This window comes from Misgurnus anguillicaudatus, chromosome 12, assembly GCF_027580225.2.
Source record: "Misgurnus anguillicaudatus chromosome 12, ASM2758022v2, whole genome shotgun sequence".
In the NCBI taxonomy this organism is placed as follows: Eukaryota; Metazoa; Chordata; class Actinopteri; order Cypriniformes; family Cobitidae; genus Misgurnus; species Misgurnus anguillicaudatus.
In genome coordinates, this window is record NC_073348.2 from 17984669 (window position 1) to 18003347 (window position 18679).

An 18679-nucleotide genomic window follows, 5' to 3' on the forward strand; every position below is an offset into this window, starting at 1 on the left:
AAGACTGGATTACGGACCTGCGCTTACATATCTGTCAATTACCTTGTTTTTGCAGGACTTTATTTACACTTTGCAGGAGTTTAAGAGCTATAAATCCCTTCAAGCTTATAGTAAGGTGACACTTCTTCTTTTGGAGTCTTATGGTTGGCAAACCAGCTATTTACTGACAATGTGTTAATACCTACGTATCTTAAAGGCGGAGTCCACGATGTTTGAAAGCCAATGTTGATATTTGAAATCACCCAAACAAACACGCCCCTACCCCAATAGAATCTGGACCTTCTGTTGATAGACCCGCCCCACACATACGCAACCCGGCATTTGATTTGATTTGATTGGCTATAAGTGTGTTTTGGTAGTCGGCCCGTCTCCTTTTCCAACGTGTTTTTCAAACATTGTGGACTCCGCCTTTAATGATTCTATAAAATAATTTCTCCGTTGTATTCTGTGCGATGAATCAACACATGTTCAAAAGATGGCACTTCTGTTTTGGCCAAGTTATTAAAACAAACAAAATGCTAAATATTTAGCTAACGTTGTTATTTAAAGAGTCACAAGCAGTGGGTTTGAGCAGTTGCATTTAATAAAAAATATGTGTTACAATCGTCAAAATTGTCTAAATATTTATTTTTATAACTCATGTGTTTAGGGTGATCAGAAATGAATGAATGAATCAATCAATACATTTGCAAGTTAGTTTGACAGTGTTAGCATAAAACAAGACAATTTAAGAGGTTCTGCTTTTATTAATCACAAATTACTGAATGACTGAAAATGCAGCGAACACACTCTCGCTGATGCAGGGATTTTTTTTTAAAAGTAAACGTTTTTCTCCTGATTACAGCATGCAAACCACGCGATCTTTTCGTCAGCTCCTGCACCGGCTTCCTTTGTTTTTTCCACGAATAAAAGCTGGAAAAACGTATTCCGTTGTTCAGTTTCCTCCCTGAACAATCGCGTGACCTGCTTGATCGAGCAGTATTGACCAAACATATCGAAGTTTATTAAAATCTCGACAGAAAATACAAAAACAACTTCCAACACATGAACTCAAATACAGCGGGATAGGACGCGTGCCTGCAAATATGGCGGATTACACATAATGCAACACCGCGTGACGTCAACTCCACATTCCCTATAGCATCAAATTACTATCAAAATGAAATTTATCACAAATAGGAACAATTGAACATATATCAGCGTGATAACAACTAACTTACCTTAAAGGACCTATGAACATTTTATTGGAAATGTATATAATTGTTTTATTTAGAGCAGAGTCCCATTCGTTTGCATGGAGAGGGCGGGGTTTATGACTTGTACTGCAGCCAGCCACCAGGAGGCGATCAAAGAGCAAGAGGCGCTTTCCAAGACGTTTAAGGCAGTGGTTCTCAAACTTTTGCAGCCCCCCTTGTGTACGGTGCACCCCTTCATGGCCCCCCAAAGAAAATTTTGTGACATAAAATATTCCAAAATTTAAAATTTTAATTAAACAAAACATATTAAATTATACAATGTTGTGCTGTTGATTTAGTAGCCTTATTTTATGAGGTTTAATTACACAGAATTTATGATAAATTAATGTATTTTATAAAATTTCATTAAACTGGGGCCCCCCTGGCACCATCTCAGGGCCTCCCAGGGGGCCACGGCCCCCATTTTGAGAACCACTGGTTTAAGGCACATCCGTTTAAGACTGAAATTAAAATATGGTACAAAATCTTTAAGTGTTTATTAAACACTTTTTTTGTGTGCTACCATAAACAAAACTGAAAATGCTGAAATTGTGACCCTTGTGTTAATCCATCACTGACCTCACTGGAGTACTGATGTGGAGGTCGAAGACTGACAACAACATGAGCTGAATTAAACATTCCCACAACTACACACAACACACAGATAGTGGAAGTTGAATCACAAGGTTAATGGAAAGTAGGTTTCCATCTTCATGTGCCGTTTTTGGACATTTAATTTTGAAATCAATAACAGTTTAAACTTTCTCCACTTCTGATGTGTGTGGTGATCTTCACGAGTTTTTAATTACGTTTATATTCTAAAAAAAATGTAATTCATTTCAGAGACAAATGACAAACAGAGCAGTGTCTTCTCTCTCCAGTACAGCAGGAGGCGCTGCAGCTCTTTAGTTCGCCGATAAACCCACTAAAGAAAGGAAGAAGAGGAAGAGCTCGCGTGTGATGTGTTTGTGTATCCTCAGTGTTTTTCTCTCTTGAGTGTTTTATTGAGTGTAAACAGAGTCTTGTCTCTGTGTATTTTAGTGTTGATGATGAGAGATGAGATGTGCTGTAAATCAGTAGGAACCGATCTGTCCATGCTGGATATTGATGATTTCATCACAGAAATCTCTCAGCTGAAGAAAGAGTTGGCGTTACTGGAAACAAAGCTGAGATCAAGAGGAGATGAAGGACTGAAGAGAGAGGTTTGTACAGCTTAAACATCCTTTACCTGTTTGACAACATCAAATCATTTATAATCTTACTCTGTGTGTGTGTTATGTTGTGAGGATGTGGATGTGGTTTGTTGTGAATCTTCCACACAGGACTCCGAGCTCAGTCTAACTTTACTCTGTTATACTGAGTCAAAGCCCACAGACGCTCAGGACACTACAGTGTGTGATAGTAAACGGAGCTTACAGGATGATCAAACCTCCACAGAGTCTCTGGATTCTGTCTGTAACGCTGGAGAACAGCAGCAGATCCTGCCGACCAAACTCAAGATGTGTTCAGTCAAACTCATCGACTGCAGGAACCTCATGAAAACTGAACCCACAGAAATGAAAACTGAACCCACACCTGATGAACATGAAGACAATCCTAATGATGATCATTATTTTATTCTGTCAGGTATGTCTCCTCAATTATTATTGTATTTTTACTATTTTATCCTCAACTGTTGCGGGCCCACACAAATTGTTTATGTAACTATTAAACCGATAGCCTACTCTAAACCAAAAATAATCTTGACAAACTATGTATTGTTGTAAAGCTCTAATGGTGTACAAGATATATCGTTTTAGATAATAGTGTGGTTGTTGTTTTAACGATATGCAAAATTAGAGATGCACAATCATGATTTTTCATGGGCGATTCCGACACAGAATGTTTTTAATAGTCTTATCAAGTAACAAACAGGAAAGAATGAAAGTATACATAAACAAGATGTTTATTTAGTATTTAACAGGCTAAACAATAACTGTAACCATCTGAATACATTTGGTCCCATCAAATTTTTGGTAGCAGTTTAAATTTACCTATTGTTCATAACTGACCAGCACAAATATAAATTATAACAATTGCAATTGGTGAGGCTGATAAAAGACAGACAAATTTTTCCAATTTAAATAAATTGTTCTATATATTTAAAAAAAATACAAAATTAAAATCTGTATTGTATACAGTAGGATTGCAGAACTTGCCATCAGCGTGTATTTTAAGCTTGTGGGTCCATGTTCAGTACTTTATGGTTATAATAATGAAATACATCTCTAGTCCTTCCATTACTTTTGGGAAGAATCTAGTACTTTCTTTAGATTCAGGTAAGCTTAACTTTTGTCCATAGTTTCTAGAAATCCTTAATAGAAATTTTTGATATGTGAGTAAATCATTTAATTAGATGGTCTTTACCACTATGTACCAACAACCACTGTGCAACTCTAACTTTATATAGCTATGACAAATGTGTTTTATATGTAAGGGATAATCCATGGCTAGCCATGCATTAAAGGATTTATTCTGGATATATTTCTAACTGTAATCAAACTGACTGGAACTACCTGTGCATTTAAACCGTTTAATGCACAGGTAGTTCCAGTCAGTTTGATTACAGCCAATCAGAATTGAGTATTTAAACATACCATGGTATAAACACAGAGTTTATACACCCAGGGAAAGACTAGCATGTCATGGCTCAAGAGCTAAAACAAACACTGATCACCATAACGGTGACTTAAAATGAAACAAATCATTAAAATTTAAGCCTAACAAGTGAATTTGCGTAAGCCCTCTGGAATATGTTAGTCGCCAGCTTTGGCTCAAACGGCTCTGCTTAGCTAAGCTGCTGTCGAATCACAACACACTAAACAAACTACACAATCAGAACTCATTACATATTTCTGAAGGAGGGACTTCATAGAACAAGAAAGACATCAGCCCTTTTAAGGCAATGAAAATTGTAAATTGAAATTGTGTAAATTGTGTGAAAAATACTGTTTTTTTTTTACAGACGAAACATGAACAAATGTTATATTTTGCACTGTAAACACAATCATAGCTTCAAAAACACAGAAAGAACAGGACCTTTAATTGGAATGACGTTAAACTAGCACAATTTAACCAAAAGGAACAGCTGTTTAATTGATGTATTTGCATTTGTATAGTATTTGGACTTACTACTCGCCTCGCCTACTGCTTTTTGCCTACTATACATATGGAAGTAGGCGGTTTCAGACAGCTCATTCTAAGGTAATATAAACAATACAGTTCATTATGTAAGGCAGGGGTCGGCAAGTAACTTTGGCCACGGGCCAATATTTTTTTAGCCAGTAGATGGCGGGCCAACTGCTGTTGGCACACTTGCGTCTTATTTTTAATTAGCCTAGTATAGGCTATCTGATCTTTTGTCAAGAAACATTGTCTTTATTTCCTATTTAAAAGACGGCATTAAAATTTTTTAAAAGCATGGTTATGAGTCTGTGAATCATTTGTTCAATCGTTTTTTCAAATTAAAAACAAAAATGAAAAAATTAACCACCATGGTTTTCCGATTGTGTGCTCAGATCAAAAAATTAATTACTGGATTAGACACATTTTTTATTTAACACCTTTATAGGCATAATATATCAATGAAATCATTTTAAATAGTACTATAGTATTACAGGCATTTATGCTCTCATGAAAGACTTACAGTCCGACTTTTGAACTGTATTCCTTTTTTTTATTAATATTTATCCGGGACACACACATACACACCTAAGGTTTAAGGAGGTCTCCGCTGGACTGTTTTTTTTTTGTCCAGCTCCGACAAGGTTCTATTCAGTAAACCGCTTAAAATACACTCTGTGTTCACCCGCTTTATTTCCCGACCTGACGGGTCCGCAAAACATAACGTTAGATCTCGTTTCCAGAATCTCACATTCAAATGTCTCTAACGAAAAGAGAGAGATGAAGTAGCCTATAACAATTATAAATGTTATACAAAAATTGTGTTCGTGCCAATATAAATATTATTTTAACATTGTATTGTCAGCAGAGAAAAAATGTCAGAAAAAATAATGAAATATAAATAATAAATTAAATAGGACAAAGCCTCTCACTTCTAACCAACATAAACCGAAATCATAGTTGGTTGCGGAATTGCTGTTCAAACTAATTGCTGAAAATCCTCCTTTGCCAAATTTATAACGTTTTAAACGGAGACAAAGAGAACTATGCGTTAGGAAAAATTAATAATGGCTTTATTTTAATAGACATGTAAAACCATATTTTGGCGGATTACTTTCATTTTTTAACGAATTTATCTGCCCATTTAGTCTTAATAATTAACGGTAAACGAACTTGACTTGCTGTTCTCAAAGGCAGGTCGAACCAAATAGGTCGGGCTCGAGCCCCAAGTTCAAGTAACAGAACAGAACAGTAGATTCCTTTGACATTTACGTTAAAATTGTATTAGTTAAAATATTACTGCAGTAAAAGGGTTTATTTCTAAAAGCCTGCAATTACTTTTCAGTAATTTGCGATGTCACGAAGTTTAACATCTTCACGTGTGATGCATTGACATGATTTACGAGGTAAATTTGCAAATGATTCATGAAGTTATCCCTCTGCAATTATTTGATCGATTGTTTTTTAGAAGTATGCTCAAACTCTAATGACAGTAATGATCGCGGATGTGCTGGTAGAGAAAGAGAACGAGAAAGAGCGGCCCGTATACGCATTTTTTCAGGACATTCTTGCAAGCTGATGGCAACTTGTCCACGACCCGGTGGTTGGGGACCGCTGGGCTAGAGGAAGAGTTTTGTGCAGCATTTAGTGCAAATATTTTTTATCAGGTAATACATATTATTTATTAGTGTGTTATACGCGAATAAATAATAATGAAAAAAGTTCAAAAGTCGGACTGTAAGCGAATGAGACATACAGGAAAGCATGGTTGCTATTCAAACCCTTATTAAAACCCCTCATAAAATGTAATCTGTTAGTAGGCTACCGGATCTGTTTAAATTTATTTCATTGGTATATGTCTGCTAAGGTGTTCAATAAAAATTTGTCCGAACTCGTTTTCATTCTTTTTTTTTATTTTTGATCTGAGCGCACATTCAGAAAACGAGTCGTTTGATTTTAGTTAAGGACATAAATAATAGAAAACAAGTCGTTTTCCTTTCTTTATTTTCTTTTTGGTCTTGATTTGAAAAAACGAATGAAGGAATGATACACGGGGCCATTTTTGTAAACTGGTATTGTAAAATAAAAAAAGTCTGATTTAAAAAAAAAATAAAAAACGGACTTCAAATTAATCCGGCGGGCCAGAAAATATTCCTGGCGGGCCACTTTTGGCCCGCGGGCCGCCTGTTGCCGACCCCTGATGTAAGGTCTTTATACACCACTGATATTGTAGTTAAGTATATTATATTGCATTTCTGTCAAGAGATCCTTCTAGAAGTTACACAACGCACCTTTAAATATAGGATGTATTTGAAGTTGTTCAGGCTTATTTGAAGTTCAGGCTTATTTGAAGATATTCAAATGTATTTCTTTCTTTTTAATTAGGCCTGCACAAAAAAGTATGATCAAGTATTTTAAATTTTCTAGTCTTTATTAGGCAAAAAAAATCACAAAGATTGAAACAACGAATCGCAATAGCAACAGAATCGCACGATATATTGAATTGTCACAAAAGTATCGGGATAGTATTAAATCTCCAGATTAGTGAATCGTCCCAGCCCTACACCTTAATATGCACTATCCAACCACGGCACTGCCATTTAGTGCAAAGAGAGAGAGAATATAATTCACAGCACAATTGAGTTTCAATTGCAACAAACCACCATCATTTTTGTGTCAATGTTATAATAAATTATTTATTTGGTATTTTGAGCTAAAACTTCACATATGCACTCTGGGGACACCAAAGATTTATTTGACATTTTAAAAATGTCTTGTGACATGGCCCCTTTAACAAAATTTAGATAGGGTTTTAGTGAAATTGTTTGACCACCATTATGGTGATCAGTAGTGATGGAAATTTTCGTTCATTTAGGTGACTCGTTCATTTTCAGTTCGTTCACCAAAATGATTTGTTCAGGGTCGTTCACTGATTTGTTCAGTGACCATTTCTTAATAAATACTCCAATAGGTGGGAAGATGTGTGTCATTATGTGTTATAAGACAATGAAAGACTTGCAAAAACTCATTAGTTTTTAATAAAGCTCAAATTGTGAAATACTAAGCATAATTTTTATCAAGCTACAGAATATATTAAGACACACGTACATTTATGGTACTAATACTAATCTGGATTTGTTGTAAATAAAGACTCCCGTGCATGCCTCCTCTGGTTCAGTCAGTCATCAGATCCTCGTTCATGAATCATATAATTTCGGTCATGTCGTTCAAGACTTCGTTCAGACGCAGATGACTGATTTAAGTTCAGTGAAAGGGTGGATTAAAGGGATAGTTCGGCCAAAAACGATATTAAACCCATTATTTACTCACCCCAAGCAGTCCAAGTTGCATATGTCCATCGTTTTTCAGACAAACACATTTTCGCATATTTTAGAAAATATTTTAGATCTTTCTGTTGATTAAATGTAATGTTACGGGGTCCAGCAATAGTCCACGACCTTCAAGTCCAAAAAAAGTGCGTCCATCCTTCACAAATTAAATCCAAACGGCTCCAGGATGATAAACAAAGGTCTTCTGATGGTAATCTGTGCGGTGTTGTTGTAGAAATATCCATATTTAAAATGTTATTAACGTAATTAAATACCTTTCGGTAGCGCCGCCATCTTAGAGTCATCCGCATTCAGGATGAGCGCTTACGCTAACGCAGCATACAGCGGTTTCTTTGCTGCTGCTCTGTCCCCCGCCCTCCGAATTTGTCATACGTCACTAAGAAAAGTGCGTACACTACGCTAATACTCTCTCCTGAGTCTAAGATGGCGGCGCTACCGGAAGGTATTTAATTACGTTAATAACATTTTAAATATGGATATTTCTACAACAACACTGCACGGATTACCCTCAGAAGACCTTTGTTTGTCATCCTGGAGCCATTTGGATTTGATTTGTGAAGGATGGACGCACTTTTTTTGGACTTGGGGGTCGTGGACTGTTGCTGGGCCCCGTGGCATTGCATTTGGTCAACAGAAAGATCTAAAATGTTTTCTGGAGTGTCCGAGGATGTGTTTGTCTGAGGGGCGATGGACGTGTGCACTTGGACAGCTTGGGGGTGAGTAAATAATGGGTTTAATATCGTTTTTGGCCGAACTATCCCTTTAAACTATATAGATATATAAAACTATATTAAACAAAAATACCAAATTTTTCAACAGTAATTACCTTGATTATCATTTGTATTAAGGTAAATAGTCCGCCTAAACATGGTTACTATAACTTTACTAAAATAAAACCACATGATTCTTTCACAAGATTGTTTACGTTGCTCTCGCTTTCTATACGATCCCTCTCATTCATCTCATTCATTAGGTTGTAACTTGTACCAGTCATTCAGTTTGTTTAAGAACGCAATCCCTGTCTCTCTCTCTCGTTCGTTCAGACTCAAAACAGCGGCACGGTCAGTGAAGGGCGTATTCATTCAGTACGTTGAGCCAATCATATGCTCGGCCACAGCTTATACTCGATTGTATTGCCATTGGCTCGTAGTTTTGTCACTCTTTGAAGGGGGAAAGAAAGCCGTGCTTCATTTGTCCGTGCTCCTCAAGAAGGGAGGGAAATTTCAGTGAACGAGAAATATGAGTCAATGGATGGCGTGAACGAGAACGATTCGTTCACCTAAAAGATTCGTTCAAAAAGAACGATTTGTTCACAAACGTAACATCACTAGTGATCAGTGTTTCCTTTATTTGGGCAGTTTGTTTTTCAGTTTGAGGTATTTGCACTGTTTTTCAAAAACATGTTATTTGTTGTAAAAGATGTTAAAGCAAAGATTAGTAAGTAATATTGCTCGCACTGTAAAAGTAAAATGCTTGCCTTGATAGTTGAATAGTTGAAACGTGTCATTTCTTGAATCAGCATATTAAAGTGATATATTAATGACAAATTCACTAGACATATTATAAATTAAGCATGCTCATCAAGTCATCTTATCAACCCTGAATAGAAACACAATAAGCTAAGTTTCATGTTTAGTCTTTTCCATAGTAAACTATTATAATGAAACGTTGTTTTAAGCATTAATCCGGTAAAAGGCAAAACAAATGTATTTATTTGTTTCATATTTCTTTCAGATGTGAGGAGTGAATTATGTTCAGATGGAGAAATAACATCCTCGTCTCGTTCCTGCATCACTGGTGGAGAGACAATAAGCTCACAGAGACATTTAGAGAGACAACACACAGAACATGAACATCATCAGAAGAAACACACCAATAAGAAACCATATCAGTGTAGTGAATGTGGAAAAACCTTCAGGGGTTCATTCTCTTTAAAGTCACACCAAACACTACACACTGCAGAGAAACCCTATCAATGTTCATACTGTGATGAACGTTTCAGTCATAAATCTAGTCTTACAATCCATGAGAGAGTTCACACTGGAGAGAAACGTCATCACTGTGATGTTTGTGGGAAGAGTTTTACTCACCAGGGTACCTTACTAAATCACCAGAGAATTCATACAGGTGAAAAACCTTACAAATGCTCTCACTGTGAGAAGACGTTTACTTATTCAGCTAACTTAAAAGCCCATGAGAGACTTCACACTGGAGAGAAACCTTATAACTGTAGTGTCTGTGGAAAGAGTTTTAGTCAACGGTCACCCTTACTTAAGCACCAGAGAATTCATACAGGTGAAAAACCTTACAAATGCTCTCATTGTGAGAAGTCGTTTGTTCAGTCAGGTTACTTAAAAATCCATGAGAGACTTCACACTGGAGAGAAACCTTACGTCTGCTCTCACTGTGGAAAGGGTTTCTCTGATCCAAATCAGGTTCGAGTACATGAGAGAAATCACACTGGAGAGAAACCTTACGTCTGCTCTCACTGTGGAAAGGGTTTCTCTGATCCAAATCAGGTCCGAGTACATGAGAGAAATCACACTGGAGAGAAACCTTATCACTGTAATGTTTGTGGGAAGAGTTTTAGTCAACAGCGTGCCTTACTAAATCACCAGAGAATTCATACAGGTGAAAAACCTTACAAATGCTCTCAGTGTGAGAAGTCGTTTGCTCAGTCAGGTAACTTAAAAATCCATGAGAGACTTCACACTCGAGAGAAACCTTATCACTGTAGTGTCTGTGGGAAGAGTTTTAGTCAACGGGCAAACTTACTTAAGCACCAGAGAATTCATACAGGTGAAAAACCTTTCAAATGCTCTCATTGTGAGAAGTCGTTTGCTCAGTCAGGTAACTTAAAAATCCATGAGAGAGTTCACACTGGAGAGAAACCTTACGTCTGCTCTCAATGTGGAAAGGGCTTCTCTTATCCAAGTCAGGTCCGAGTACATGAGAGAAATCACAAACCTTATCACTGTAGTGTCTGTGGGAGGAGTTTTGGGGAACATATCATCTTACTTTATCATCAGAGAATTCATACAGGTGAAAAACCTTACAAATGCTCTCACTGTGAGAAGACGTTTGCTCAGTTAGGTAACTTAAAAGCCCATGAGAGAGTTCACGCTCGAGAGAAACCTTACGTCTGATCTCACTGTGGAAAGAGCTTCACTTCTCATAGCTCTTTTAGAGTTCATCTGAGACTTCACACTGGAGAGAAACCTCATCACTGTAGTGTTTGTGGGAAGAGTTTTACACCAGAGAACTCATACAAGAGAAAGACTTAACAAATGCTCTCAGTGCTCGACAAGATGTCCTGAAGACCCATCTGATAGTTCACACTGAAGAGAATCCGGTAACACTTTACAATAAGGGTGCACTAATAATCATGAATTCATGCTTAACTAATGCACACATAATACTGAATTAATGTATTACTATAAGCTATTCATTAATAATTTCCTCATTAGCAACTAATGAAGAGTCTGTCTGGTTAATATATTAGTTCATATACAGACTACCGGCACATCTGGGAACTTGACTGTAAATTTCGTCACCGCCCCTTTTTGGGTGATAGAAGCAGCCCTTCCATTGGCTTCCATTCGGGGTGGCGGAGCGGGGCGGCGTTTTTGCACAGCCGGCAGGCGTGGGTGACTTGTGAAGTCACTCGGATTGGACATGTTGAGTAGTTGTCTGTCCCCTGCCCGCCGTGGAGCCCGGGGGATGCATTGACACGTTTAATTTGGTCAATGTGGAAGCATGTCCCTTTCATTCTTACAGCGTCAAATTTGTGTAACAACGCCATCCAGTGATAGCTGGAAATATCGCTAAGCCAGTTAGTTGTATGGCTGGACGGAAAAGTGCACTCATTACTCTAAATATAAAGACATAATAAATAAATACGAAGTAACTTTCAAATACGAAGTAAAATCATTCACTTGCTTCCCTGTTGACTCGTTGAGGTACGAGTAAAATGTCCGGGTAAGACACCTCTGGCCAATAGGGAGCGTTGTTGCACAGGTTTGATGCTGTGAGAATGAGGGAGACATGTTTTTGTATTGACCAAGTTGGATGTGTTGGTGTGTCTTTCGCGCTCTGTGGCGGGCAGGGTGGACAGATGGTTGATCGGCATGTTTGATCTGAGTGATTTCGTGGGTTGTTTGCGCCTGCCGGCTGTGTACGAAGGTTGCTTTGTTCCGCTGTTTTAAATGGAAGCCAATGGAACGTATAGTCTGTTTTCCCCCAAAAGTGGGCGTGAACCTGTTCAGAGACATTCTATGACGTTGCGCCGGTTGTGCGTATATTGTTATTAATTAAATATGTAATTGTGGATTAATTCCATCATCACTTCTTTTATTAACTACGTTAATTAGTTTGCTATATGAGATGCCCCATTGGTATTTCCAGTCAGGGTGGCTGTAATCGGCAGCAGATTTCAGGCTAAGGCAATAGACGGGTTGAAAGTTTACAAACAGAGTGCGCGCGCATCCAGGAGGCAGAAAGCCCGATTGGTGAGCTGATCCGCTACTGCAACAATCTTTCTTGCGTTCTTTATTGTTTGTATATAAATAAAACTTGATTTTAGTTGGATCTGTTTTTCTGTCTTTATTTTTGCAGTGTTACTGTGATACATGTATAAATTATAATGCTAGGCTAGTAACGTAATAGTCGCATCTACTGGTATGTTAACATCAGGCACCCAGCACTAACCCTAATCTGTTGGTACTATTTTCCACGCAACAACTCCTTGGCATTTTGACTTACAGACACAGCTTCTAGCGTACAACACAATGCACGTCTCCTCTTTCTGCCCCCTGGATGCGCGCGCACCCTGCAATGTTTGTAAACTTGCAACCCGTCTATTGTCAACGGGAGAATCCTCTTTATTTTCTCCTGTAACTTTGCAGAACAAAAACGAGGAGAAACTTACCTCTGAATTATTACTCTCATAAATATTGGGTCTTTCCACTGTAAGAGGACTTCATCAGATGACAATGAAATGTGAAAATAGTTGGAACTGCTGCACTCTTAAGATGCAGATACCGATTAAATAATAAAGTACAATTATGTCTTTGAGTAACACAACTCTAGATGCCACTGAAATGTTTTATCAGTCTTCTATGATGAGTATAGTGTCAATAATATTAACCCTCATAAGCCCCTATTGTCCTGTTTATGTTAGAGTTCCCTGGGGGTAAAAATTACCCCAGAAATTAAAAGGGTTATTACAAAAAAATATAAATTTTTAATGATACAAATAATATATCTTTTTTTTGTTTACTTCCCATCTATACAATAATGTGTTTTGGGAGATTTGTACCTGTTTACCACTAAATTCCTCAACTACTGAACAACTCATTTTGTTGGTGTGAAATAACACAGAAATCGAAAATTAATAGTTAGTTAGTTTTATCTTCAGTCTCCCCTGAAGCTCCGACAGTCCGCTCAGAGAAGATGTCATTCACAAATGTCAATCGTTAATGGAAAGTAGTTTTCTATCCTGCGCAACTCTTTAAAAAAAATTTGTTCCATTTCAAAGCATATTTAGATTTATTTTCAGTTACACGCCAGGTAATAATATTATTATATGAGAACTGATCCTTAAACAGTTCAATTTTCATTTACTTTAGAATTTATTATGTTAGAATTTCTTATAGGCATTGAATGTGATGGTTAAGCACTGCTGTACTCTAGTGGTCAAATAGGTTATTTCATGAGATGTTGGAAATGAGATGTTGAAATGCTGAGACAACCGGATTGGCCAAAATTTTTTTTTTTTTTTTGCCTCGAGGGCCGGAGTTGTCATGCCACCGGGTTGAATGTTGCTGCTGCCAGCACTTATCCAGCTCCACTCGCGTAATTTGCCGGCTTTGGACGCACGGGTTTCTTCTGCTTTTCAAAGCGCTCACGAGTTTAGTTTCAAATGCGTCTATATTTGAGTGACGTCTAGATGCGCGACCTGAAACGGCTACTAAAAGGGAAATGATACAAATCATATTTTAAAAAAATCTAAGTCATAGATGCAATAATGAATGGTCTATGAATATTATTATACATCGTCTATTGATAACAAAAAAGATTTGATGCAAAAATCATTTAATTTAAAACATTTCATATTAATATAACGTTTTCTTAAGTAAAACAAGTCCATTAAATATTTGTTCTTTTATGACATTTGGCAATGTATATGATCTAAATACTAAAAATTAATATAAGGATTTTTTTATTTTTCCACTGCATAGGCTACTTAATAAATCCTGTGTGGTGTATTGATAAATGCTTGTGTATTGTATTTGCTACAGGAGTTTCTAAACTTTTCCAACCCAACAGGTAATCTCAAGACCCACCATTTTTAAAAAATAGAAATATAGGGGAAAACACAAACACATTTGTTCCCTCTTAGTAGCTTTTGAATATGTTTAATTGAATAATATAAAAAAACGTATGATAGGGCTGCACAATTATAGCAAAATCATAATTGTTTACTGTATTTGCATTGATTTGTAAATTACCTAGAGAACAGTGCACTATTGCAGACTTGTGTAGGCTACTTAGGATTTAATGATATTATTTTAATATAGTCAGTCATGAACTAAAGTGGGCCGGAAACTCCAGGGCTGAAAATAAGTCGCACTTCGGCCCTGTGAGAACCTGTACCTGCTCCACAACTGATGGAAAGCTAACGAAAAGCTCTACATGCATCAGTCACTTGAGAGGATGCTGCAATAAAAACACAGCAATATTAAAAATTACACACATTAACAGCAGACTGCTCAGCAATCTTAAAAACTATGAGCAGGCACACCACATAGCTGAACAGTTTTGGACTGTGAGGTGCAATTTACTTGAATTTATGCAATAGCATTACTTTTATTTTATTTATTTATTTCTTTGTTTATTTGACAGGACAAGCAAACATTAAAGCCTGTAACTGATGCTCAGCATATTGAGTTTATAGTGCTGATTTTCAACTCCTGTCCCTGATTGGGCATTTCTAAGAACATTAGAAAACAGATAACATTTCGTAAACACACACAAACAAAATTAATATCATATTCATGTTTGTTCATAATAGTTATTTTCTCTTTTAGAAATGTGTACAAACACTACACTAGATATTGTTTTTGTAATATAAATACATAAAGTTATGTTATGTTGTTCTTTAAATTTCATACAAAAGTTTTGAAATATCTACTGTACATCATGTGGCATCCTGCGGGAAGATGCAAATTTATACTCTTCGAGCATTTGAGACATTACAAGTTCTAGATCATTTTCTGTTTCATTCTTATTTAATTCAATTAGAGATACTTCACAAACCTTAAGACCTAAAGGTTAGCAGGTAGTTGTAAGAAAAGTTGGTAATTATATGTCCATTTAAGTCAAATGAAGATTTACAATGTTTTATGGCTTCAAAACACAGATAAATGCTATCTACAAAAGTGATTAAGATGACTTAATCGCTGGTATCTTTAAAAAACAAAATTATGACACTTGGACACTTAGATTCCCAGTCAACACTGCGGTTATGATCTGAATGGACTGTTACGAAAGCATGTTTTTGTTACAAATAAAGGACAAAACAAAAGAAAATTCAAATGCCCTGCTTTTCAACCAATCACAGTTGAGGAAAGCTTCTTCCTTCTCCAATATGCAGTAAAAAGTAAACAAGCCTGAACAAGCAAGAGAAACTTAATACAGTTAAAGTAAATGGCATGATGTTTTGGAATTTTTACTGGAATTTATCTTATGGCGTGATATTACTGGGAAATTCATGTGCTGGCCTATTACTCACAATACAGCCATCAACACACACTCACAGCTATAATATGGATAGTGTAAAGAAAAAACATAAAGCAATTACTAGAAAAATGGATAGATTTTTATATAACTATCATCATATCATGATTGTGGAATAAAAATGACACACTGTACACCCTATTGAAGTTGGGTAACTTTTATGTTGTCAAACTGTTATCACGCAATCTGTACGTACAGTAAATGTACAGCAAATGTACGTTGGTCAGTTGTTTTTTGTTTTTATAGGGGATAGCCTTTGTCTGACGGGAGAGACAGACGCCATGTAAACACATGATCATAAAGTATGACGTTGATGGGGCTTTTGAGTCTGACATGGTCACGTTGGTACCACGTCACAACATATATAAAAGCAGGGGCATCTTAAAATAATTAGAGAACTAAGCTAATCAGTTTTACAGGAACTAGAAGAGTGAAATTATCTAGTCGTTTACTTGAACCTGACATTTCAGACTGCATCTGCACTGACTGCGTACTGTAAACAGCTTATCTAAACTATAGGCTATTGAAAATGGCGAAAAAAGGTAAGGTGTTTCACTTTGATACTGTCGAATACAGTAAAATACTTATTTTTACCTAAGTTACTTTATTAACGTTTTGTTACATGCTAAACACTGTACCTAAATACTTGACTATATAGAATTTACAGAAGAATGTAAAGGAGAAAAACATTACAATCAGTGGTTTCTATACGCATCCACTTGGTTGAATGGTGAAAATCATTTAATTTAAAACAAAAATGGGGTTTGTTTTCTGAGAATTTAATTTATTAAAGAAAGAATTACAATTCAAGAAATATAATTGAAATAAAATGAACACCTTTGTCTTTGTATTCAATTGTCGTTAACTTTCGTTTCTTCCGTGAACAGAGCAAACTGTCGTCATCGAATGCGCGCTCCAGTTGCGCAGAGTTGGAGATTTGATTGACTGGAAGTACAAGCTACTGGAGCTCATAGTAGCTCTGAAGAACGCCAATAAACACAACAAAGGCTGAAAATGACACTGTTCCGGAAGGAATTGGAGAATGTAATATACATCTGAAAAGGATTCATTTCCGACGACCTGCGTCTTCTTGACGCCGCCAAAAAAAGACGAAGAGGGATTTCTATGGTGAAGATACGAAGGCCACTGGCAGTTTCCGGGATTAAGGCTGACCTTATTTACTGCTGAGCTATGTCTGTCAGAGGACTGTATGTCTGCAAGAGTTTTATTTATTCAACCGTCGATGTTTAGGCAGAGCTTATTGGTTTATTTCTCATTATTGAGACTGTAAGGTGGCACGCGCGGAGATTAAACTAAGCCTAAACTCCAGCAAGATGAAAGCTTGGACGGCAAATCATTGAATTTACTAATGTACTAATTTCTTTGTTTTTCTTATGTGATTTATAAAATAATAATTATACACAAATATTTACCTATGTACAGGACCTTTCATGTACCTCACTTTTATGAATAGGCTATGTAATAAGTGCCTACTAATAGCACCTTTTGCTTCTGGTTGTTAACGTTAGATGTAATTAAAATACAATAATTAAAAATAAAAAGAAGTCTTGAAAAAGAAGTTGCATGTGTATGATCCCTACTAGAACATAAAGCTTATTTCTCAACAGTTACTTGTTACATGAGATTTAGCGTTAAAATTATCCTTTACCGTTGTCTATAACAAGCACGTTTATTATTCAGATATATTACAGATGTGATGTCTGTGAAATCCAGGCCAAAGAATTGGTAGCATCAAAGTTTGATTTCAGTTTTTGACATGATCTTAGTTACTATTAGAGATATCAAGGCTATTATCACAGAATATTGTTTACATTATGTAGGATAATAAAACAGTAAATCACAAAAGATTTTAGCTGAGTTTTTACAGACTGGGACACTACTGTATATGTTTTAATAGATATTAGCTTGGAGTTTATTTCAACTAAGTATGTTCAAGGCAGCAAAATATTAAGTTTTGTGTTATGTATGAATGTCATTGCATTAGATGACATAATTATAAACACAAGTACTTTATCCAAGCAAAATGGTAACACGCAGCATATATAGAGAATCAGTTAATAAATTTGCTGGTTGCCTAAAGAAACATTTCTAAAGACCAAGGCTAAATCTCACAGTATATATTAATCTACAAGCTGTATTAAACTTAACACTGATAAAAAAATATGCACCCCCAGCTGTTATCAGGGCAGTAACCTTTAAAAAGTGTCATAATATGTAGGCCTACCATTATATGCATTTAATTTTGTACCAATATATACATTTGAGATACTAATATGCATATTTGATGTACTAATAAGCTATCTTTGGTACTAATATGAACACTTGAAGTGCAAAGTTTTGAAAAGGTACAGTGATACTATGTGCTAGGACTGTCACAATTATTAAATAATCATCTGATCGCAATTGTTTGACCTCACTGCAATGATTTTAGATCACCGCAATGAATGCATATCTCTCTAAAAAACACAAGGGGGAGCTGCAGCACCTGTATAAACAAGACAGTATCCAATAGCGCTCCTTGACTGACATTGTAATGCAGTACATTGCAAAGCCATTCAATACAGTGGAAAAACAGCATTTAAAGATTTAAAAATTCATATTTACTGCTACTTGCAAAAGATTAAATTTTAATATTTACAACAATGCATTAAAAATTCATGATCTCAAAAAAATCGATGAGAATTAAACGCCAAATCCCTAAAACAGGCAATGTTTCGTCATTATCGTCAGCATTTATTAGGCAATTAACGTCAGTCAAATTTCATAATCGTGACAGCCCTACTATGTGCTATACAGATACAACATACAATAAACAGCATTAATTACATAACTGTATTTGATGCACTAAAAGTGCTTAGGCCTTCGATGCAATTTTTTTAAAGCAAATTTGATGTGACAATAAAGGCGAATGAAATCCGGTTCATCCATCAGCACTGAAATAACGGAAATGATCTGGCATCATCTGAGGACCACAAATGCAAACTATAAACCTTTTCAAATCCCCTTACATACTATGCCTCTGAAATGACCACAAATGTAAAAAAAAAGAAAAAAAAAAGAGGACAGCTAATATTCAATATCCCTTCCAGGCACTTAAAGATATTCTTTTATTAT

At 36.2% G+C, this 18679-nt stretch overlaps 2 protein-coding genes across 2 annotated transcripts; both read left to right on the forward strand.

Moving 5' to 3' along the window:
* Positions 1-2159: 2159 nt before the first annotated feature.
* LOC129447326 (uncharacterized) lies at positions 2160-11221 on the forward strand. The gene is made up of 3 exons (XM_055209011.2): positions 2160-2437; positions 2522-2861; positions 9482-11221. The coding sequence occupies exons 1-3, from the start codon at positions 2282-2284 to the stop codon at positions 10891-10893; spliced, it is 1908 nt and encodes a 635-aa protein (XP_055064986.2). The 5' UTR covers positions 2160-2281; the 3' UTR covers positions 10894-11221.
* A 3196-nt stretch (positions 11222-14417) lies between these two features.
* Positions 14418-17277, forward strand: pmaip1 (phorbol-12-myristate-13-acetate-induced protein 1). Its single transcript, XM_055209046.2, has 2 exons — positions 14418-16086; positions 16432-17277. Exons 1-2 carry the CDS (start codon positions 16074-16076, stop codon positions 16554-16556), a joined length of 138 nt encoding a protein of 45 aa, XP_055065021.1. The 5' UTR covers positions 14418-16073; the 3' UTR covers positions 16557-17277.
* Positions 17278-18679: the final 1402 nt, after the last annotated feature.